Here is a 7,530-nt window from a genome sequence, read left to right as displayed (position 1 = left end):
CGGCTCGTCACACATTCCCAGCGCCGCCCGCAGCGGCGACGCGGCCACACTGTAAGTGTTCAATGTGGTTTTAAAACAAACGTTCTACTCATCATTTTAAATGTACGTGAAATAGTTACGTTCTATACTTTAGATTTTTTTAATCGATAACGATCAATCGATCCTTCGACTTTTATGTACAGTGTTAAGTGATAATTTTTTTAATTAAGATTTGTGAATATGTACTCGAATATCACTGAAAGTGCGATTTTGAATCGTACAATTATTTCTTTACGCGAGTTTATCGCCCGTTTCTATTGTAAATACAAACTCGAAAGTGTTCACTTTATAAAATTGCATTTAAACCGCTAATGTTGCATGATAGAGTAATGTCGCCGCAGTTCGCAGTCGTCCGGCGCGACTTTTCTTTAAATATAATATTTTCTATTTGAAATTTTTCAATTCCATCTTACAGAAAGGATACTATGAGCCATTTTTCGCTTCCAATTTTTACAAGATAATTTGTAAATGATTTCTACATTTGAATTATAAATAACCAATTTTTATTAATTGGGCTCCATACATAAAAGTATGTTATTGGTGATTTGGCTGCAAATACCCGTCTTTTACGTTATATAAAAAAATACAATTTAGAGGTTGTTACACCAAATTACTTTACTTATGTTTTTAATGCTAATGTCGTGAAATTTGCTACAAAAAATTCAAAGTTTTTAGCGAAAAATCTTATGTTTCCTATCTGTAACATCGGCTATTTTTGTACGCGATAGTACTTTAGTCCATTTCAGCGATTGCTCAAGTGCAGAATAGAAACATCGGTCTTTCCCCGGCCGGTGTCAATTGTCCGCCACAGAAACTGAGCACACGCTTTATAAAGCATTCAGACCATATTCCTTTTTAAATTTTTAGATATATCGTTGTAAATACGAACAGATGGTGATTGTTGTTATTAAAAATAAAACTTCTTTATAAGCTTTTGTCGCAAAACATATCCTTGTGAGTGTATGTCCGAAATCCGAATGCGAGGCCCGTTTCTTGTTGTGGTCATTTTTCTATGCGTTAATTGACAATATGTTGTTTTTATTGTTTCCAAACTTGTAAAGTATAAATGCATTTGGTAGTAGAACTACAACCTAAATGATGCTACTAGTTAGTTTTTAAGTTGGTACATTGAGACAAACCAGTGCTCGCCGTGTTATAATGGTTCGTGATTATTGCCGTCGCAGTACAGTCAGCGTCATCTGACGTAAACAAGAATTAAAAAAAAAATATATCCTTATAAAATCTGTGTTTAGACAATTTTAATTAAAATATATTGTTCCAAACTAAATATACGTTTATCATGACAATATGACAGTATAAAATGCCTTTTGACGTTGACTGTACTTTCTACTTGTGCACAATAACATTAAAGCTAAATCCGATGACGTCACAGTGTCAAGTTGCGTCTCGTATTTTATAGTATCAATAGCCAGCCCGTCTAAACTTTGTCGCTCAGTGTACAATGTTATACAGGGTGTTGATTTTTTATGTTATTGTGCACATTTTATAATGCATTATTTTTTGTACATTTTTCTCCTGTATATTGTATCTTTGTTTTAGGAAACATTGCGAGTACGTTTAAATATGTATGTGTGTTTTTTATGTTTTGTTAATGCTCATTATATTATTGTTTTAAGAGTCTAGTCATCATTTTCAAATGAAGCAGGCACTTCTTACTGACTCCCACCCCTTTACCAACCCCTGCGGATATACTTGCATTTGGAACATGTACAAAATCCAATACAAATTATTTTTCACTGTTATATCTGCGAAATTATATTGAAAATAGTTTTGTATATTTTGTTGGATGAATTGTTTTACGCGATGAAACTTTTAAAATGACGTTGATTTTAAAATAATATGACATATAAAGAATTATATTGTTTCAAAGAAAATTCGATAGTTTATTATGTATACTAATTGTGATAAAAAATATGCACAACATAATTCATAGTGACGCCTAATCTGATATATTTTTTCTTAGTGGTTTTCATAATTTTTTAAAAAAATAAAGATCCATAATAATTACAACATAGGATGCAAGTGATATGACTGTTAATAACATAACGCTTTTACCCCACAGGGTAAGTAGAGACTATAGATTACAATGTCTTGATTTCTTTGAAATACAATTTCTAATGAATTCTCTTTTTTACTACTGTCTATCCTATGTTGAAATATGTATGGAATATAAGCAAGTTTCTGTTAAATAGAAAAGTTTTGTTTATGACATTTTATTCATTATAATTATGGAAAATTTTACACAATGCAATGAAACTAGTTCATGTTATTTTAGTACAAATGAATTGTATAATTGTTTATTGCCGTTACGTTGGTTAAAACTGACGCCGAAATTTATTTTTTATTTAGAAAAATAATTGTACTGACCTCTGTAAATGGACAGGTTATAAATTACTGTATGTTTTGTCTATTTGATCAACTAATAATAGTGAGAGATTTATCTGTTAATATCAAAAGACCTGTTTAATTTGTACCAAAACAAAAGCTGTCGTTGTCAAAAATTCGCCTATCCATTTATATTGATCAGTGTATTGGCTCTGCGATTAAAATTATGCATTCAAGAGATGTGTAGGCTTTTTTGTTTTGTTTTTGTACTATGGAGCAACTGAATTAAAAACATTGTTATCATTGTTGTTTCAGTAAATTGATGTTTTCTTTTTATGTCATTTTTATTGACACTTAAATATTTTGGTTAAAAATTTTAACAATTTTGTAGCCTTTTATGTTTATCCTATACAACATTGAAATAAGCCTACATATATCTAGTTAAAATTGTATTTCGATTGCTCGATGCCATATTGATTTTGTATCATATTTTTGTATAAATTCGATTTTTTACCTTTTGCATTTGAAATGTAAGGTTTAAGTTAGCTAACACTATGGTGGCAACATACAGGTACATAGAGTACAGGAGAGGTTTAAGAGCAGATCCATAGTCAGAAATAAAAAAAATGCAAAAATCATAAAGAAATTTCTTAGAAAGCAAAACGTCAAGGACATTAATGTCCAACCCATTTTCATAGTCATTTGACTTTCACAATGCAACGTTTCTATCATAACGTTTTGTGGTACTGTATTCGATCCTAACTGGAAAGAAAATTTATTTATTCTATACGAATGATTCGTTAAGGAAAAATGTTGCAACAAATTCATTGACAGTTGTTGGTGAGCTCTTTTGGGTTACCCAAATAAGCGTAAATTAATTCAAAACCTTTGTACCCTACATAGTAATTTATTGCTTGCTTGTGTTGTTTAATAAAAATTAATTAAGAGATAATAAAGTATGAAATAATAATTATCCATCTTAAGGGAAACCCCCGTATGTTATGTCTCTTACTACGGGTCTGCTCTAACCCTCGAAGGCGTTGTATCAAATGGTGCGAAGTATTTTCTACTAATTCTGTTATCTATTCTTTATATTTGTATGACATTAAATGTAAGTAAGCCATAAAATGTTTCCTTCTCAAATTTGCACAAACTTATTGAGAATTCGCTATATAACGTTTCAATGGTTTGTTTATTTAAACCAAATTAATGTACATAATAAGTGTGATAGAGATGAAACGGTCTCATTTTAAAATAAAATTGTTGTAAGTAATACGGACATTTTTATTTTTTTATCTCCCCTACCTTATCGTACTCCCGTAGAGTCGGCACACCGGGTTTTCGTATTCGAAATATCTCATTCGTCATCTCAGTCATCACTCCCTTCTTGATCATGTCACCTTTCACGCAATACGCAATCTATCTGTTTTCTAGGTCGGTCTGCCTCTACCGAAGTACCTCCTAACTCGTAACTAATGTCCTTGTTACATGAAATTCATCCTTCATAAAAAAAAAATATTTTAAACATAATGAATTATCCTAATGCGAAAGTTTAGATGGATGGATGAATGTTTGTTAGAGTTTGTAGCCTAAACGGCCCAACGGATCTGAATGAAATTTAGCGTAGATATAGAACATAGACTGGAAAAACACATGGGCTACCATCTCTTGTTTTTTTTTTTATTTTAATTTCACACGGACGGAGTTGCGGACAAAAGCAACCTTTTACTGTTATATTCCATACTTTTTATAAACAAAATACTGGCAGATAGTGAGTAATAAAATTCAGGATCGAACGAAATTTAAATTTAAGTCATGCTGTCAATAAGATTGTCAATTTTGTAATGTGTCTTGTCACAAAACTTTTAGAATGCGTACTTTCTTTATATTATCATTGATTTTCTATTTATTAGAGGTATTGTCTGCTAAACCATTGTCTTTAGTTGCAGGACAAACCAGGTATGTAAAAAGTAATAAATTACCAATGACTATCTTCATATGCAGACGACAATTCGTACGCATATGAAGATAGTCATTATACATATATACATATACTCTCATATAACATGTTTTAGAACTAACGGACTTAAAATAATATAACTGTAAAGAATTTAATTTCCATACTGTCCCATGTAGTGAAAATTCACTCCAAAAAATGGATAAAATGACATTTTGTTTTATAATGATTGAAGGGAGACAGGAGAAGCAGAGTACGAGGGAAATGAAGAAACCGCGGCCGAGGATTACCAACAAGATTCTGACCAAGATTCTTCAGTCGATACTCAAGTAAATACATTTCTTGTTTGCTATAGAAACTAGCATAGTTTACTAAAACTAAACTAAAACAATCATCGTTACAGGAAGGAGCCAACAACAATGGACGACGAGAAGCCGTCCAAGATAATTCACATTTGCCAGATCTAAATAACCCATACAAGCAACACACCAACAATTTGCAACGGGGACATTTAAACAATTTTGACAATGTAATTATTGCTTTTAGAATATCAGTATGTTGTATATTCTTCTTGATCATATCAAAATGTTTTTATAAAGTTTCCAGAAATATCCGGAATAAGCAGGGATGCTCGAAATGACAAAACTTCGAGTACAAATGTAGATTCTAACGGCAAGCCTAATGGGAGATATCGGCAGCCGGATACGTACGCTGAGAACAATGAACAAGAAGCCAGACAACATTTTAATGAAAACGCCTTTAAAATGAATCACGCACAAAATTTAGGTTTTGATAACAATATTAATAAAAGAGCCATGCTTCCTCCAGGTGCTAGTGATGAAGGTGATCTGCTGTTCGAAAATAACAGGGACCAATTAAATAAACTAGACAAAAGCGGGTACGCAAGAGAAGGTGAGTCAGGATTGCAGCCACGTTTCTTCAAACACCAAACCTACAATATACCTGGAGAGAGTAAGGAAACGCCGGATTTTAAAAGATATGATAAGTGGCGCTTAAATCGCAACAGACGTCAAACACCAAAGAATAATTTGAAAACAAATGATGAAGTAAATGAATCGACCCCCGCTGTGGATAGTAAAGAATTAGACTTGGTCAATGAAGACGAGGAGTCTGCTATAAAACGACATGTCAAAAAATTGTCGGGACCGGAACTAGAAGAGCTTTTCAATACGCTTTCTGATGACAAAAGAAATCTACTTAAAAAGATTATAGACAATGATTCTGATAATGATGACACGGTAAGTAAACGTGAAATAACAAAAAAAGCTGGAGCAGTTGAACAAAACAGTTACATAGAGAACGGACAGTTGGATTCCAGCAAAATTCAAGGGGTAAGTTCAAATGTTGAAGAGAGTAACACAGAAACGTCCTTATCCCATGAGACAACCGAGACAAGTAAAAAATCTGTAAGTGCCACCGAATTGGGGGAAATAATGCCTTCTAAGAGTTCTGGTGGATGTGATAAATCTGAAAATAAACTAGACCTAGCAAATCCAAACGAAGATCTTAAAGAAGTTAAATCTGAGGGTAATTTAGATTTAGAGTCAAAAAAAAGTGATACCGATGTCGACCTAGAATCTAATTCCCAAATAATGTCAAAAAATGAAAATAAGCGCGAAGCCAACATAAACGAAATGACAAATATGGAAAAATCAGATGATACACAAATTGTAGACAGGGATTATAGTCTTAAAGATTTTCAGGGTTCTATGAATAATCAAGATATGTTCTTGCAAGATGATGAATTAACAGATTTGATTAACGACGAGACTGAACGACAAACTTCACACAAAAATGGTTTAAAACGAGAAGCACCTCAAGATGAATCTGTTGACTTAGCAGAATCTATTAAATCCCTAGAAGAGTCATTCCCAAATCCCAAATCGTATGATGAATCAAATCCTTTCTATGGATCAGATATGGCCCCTTTAGTGAGAGTCAAAAGAAAAGATGCAGATTCCGCAATAATGAAAAGATCAGCAAGTGTAATAGCAGATTCCAACGTGCCATATTTTCCCAACAAAGGCGAGAATGATGATGAGGACAATGACGAAGGAAGTGAATTCGACGAAGATGGATTTTATGACAGAACATCTAATTTTGCAAGGAATAATGATAATAAACCTTTTGACATTCCCTGTGCAAAAGAAGACGACAGAGTATTTAATCAAAAATCTGGCCATACTTATGGTGGTGACAACTTGGAGAGCGACACTGCAAATCTCGGCTCTGACACGGACAACGCGATGACGGGCGCGGAGGGCATCAACGACAACCTGATGTACAGCGCGTTACGAGACAGGCGCACTTCGGAGGAGAATGATAACAACAAAATATTGGATGACAAAGTTAAAGATATCTCACCGGAACGTCGCTTGCGGTCAACGCCGTTGATGGATAATCAAGCTAAAACAGTCTCTGAGACTAACATAAATGTACCAGTTCCGGGTTATCAAGAAAATGATGCTTTCGGACCTCTGCCGCGGAGCTACGAAGGAGATTTGGGTAGGTATAAAAGAATTCGGCGCGTGAAGCAAATGCCGATGTTTCAAGATAATCTTACCCAAACTGAATAACTCTTAGTGCTTACGTAATAATATACGGTCTACTTATGATAATTTTTAAGAATTTCGGAATTGTTTCTTAAATAATGAATAACAGCTTTAGTTTATACTTACATTTACTTTGTTTTGTATGTTTATAAGTTTCAAGTATTTCGTTTAACTTGCTTAAATTATACCTATTAATTAAAGTTTTTTTTTGTTATTTAATTGAATTGCACCAGCTGACCCTTTCAAATCAAATTATATGACTGTTTGCCAGATTTAGGTCGTTATAAATTAAAACAACTTTTAATATTTTATAAAATTTTATTACATGGCAAAGATAAATAGAATATAACAGTGTTACAGTAACATTATATTGCGCTCTAAGCTATAACATAGATATCAAATAAAAATGTAAAGACTAGCAATGTTAGATTGCATTTTATTAATGAAAATAGCTGTCTTAGTTAAATAAGTTTTAAAATATAAAAGCGAAACCGAAAAGGAATGCAATAATAAGACTCTTGTCGAGTAGATACATAAATATTATGGAGTTAATGAGTTACTTTTGAGGCATAAAACTTATGTTCGCGCGAGTCGCGTGTGTGTTTGAAGGGCGTA

The 7,530-nt window shown here is 32.9% G+C and overlaps 2 protein-coding genes across 2 annotated transcripts in view; one reads left to right on the top strand and one right to left on the bottom strand.

The window, feature by feature from the left end:
* The first annotated feature begins 4,201 nt into the window (after positions 1-4,201).
* Positions 4,202-7,034, top strand: LOC106102221 (probable cyclin-dependent serine/threonine-protein kinase DDB_G0292550). The gene is made up of 4 exons (XM_013281643.1): positions 4,202-4,344; positions 4,578-4,671; positions 4,746-4,871; positions 4,942-7,034. The coding sequence occupies exons 1-4, from the start codon at positions 4,256-4,258 to the stop codon at positions 6,937-6,939; spliced, it is 2,307 nt and encodes a 768-aa protein (XP_013137097.1). The 5' UTR covers positions 4,202-4,255; the 3' UTR covers positions 6,940-7,034.
* Positions 7,035-7,292: 258 nt separating this feature from the next.
* The window catches only part of LOC106102106, a 26,693-nt gene continuing 26,455 nt past the window's right edge, over positions 7,293-7,530 (bottom strand). The window contains exon 6 of the mRNA XM_013281514.1: positions 7,293-7,297. Coding sequence (XP_013136968.1) covers positions 7,293-7,297 — 5 coding nt within the window. The remainder of the gene's footprint in view (positions 7,298-7,530) is intronic.

The sequence above is a fragment of the Papilio polytes genome, unplaced genomic scaffold, assembly GCF_000836215.1.
Source record: "Papilio polytes unplaced genomic scaffold, Ppol_1.0 DF823923.1, whole genome shotgun sequence".
In the NCBI taxonomy this organism is placed as follows: domain Eukaryota; kingdom Metazoa; phylum Arthropoda; class Insecta; order Lepidoptera; family Papilionidae; genus Papilio; species Papilio polytes.
This window is presented reverse-complemented; position numbering and strand designations above follow the sequence as displayed.

Coding starts and splice junctions, on each gene's coding strand:
- LOC106102221 (XM_013281643.1), top strand. CDS start 4,256: ATGCGTACTTTCTTTATATTATCATTGATTTTCTATTTATTAGAGGTA. Junction 4,345..4,577: donor TTAGTTGCAGGACAAACCAG/GTATGTAAAAAG, acceptor TAATGATTGAAG/GGAGACAGGAGAAGCAGAGT. Junction 4,672..4,745: donor ATTCTTCAGTCGATACTCAA/GTAAATACATTT, acceptor TCATCGTTACAG/GAAGGAGCCAACAACAATGG.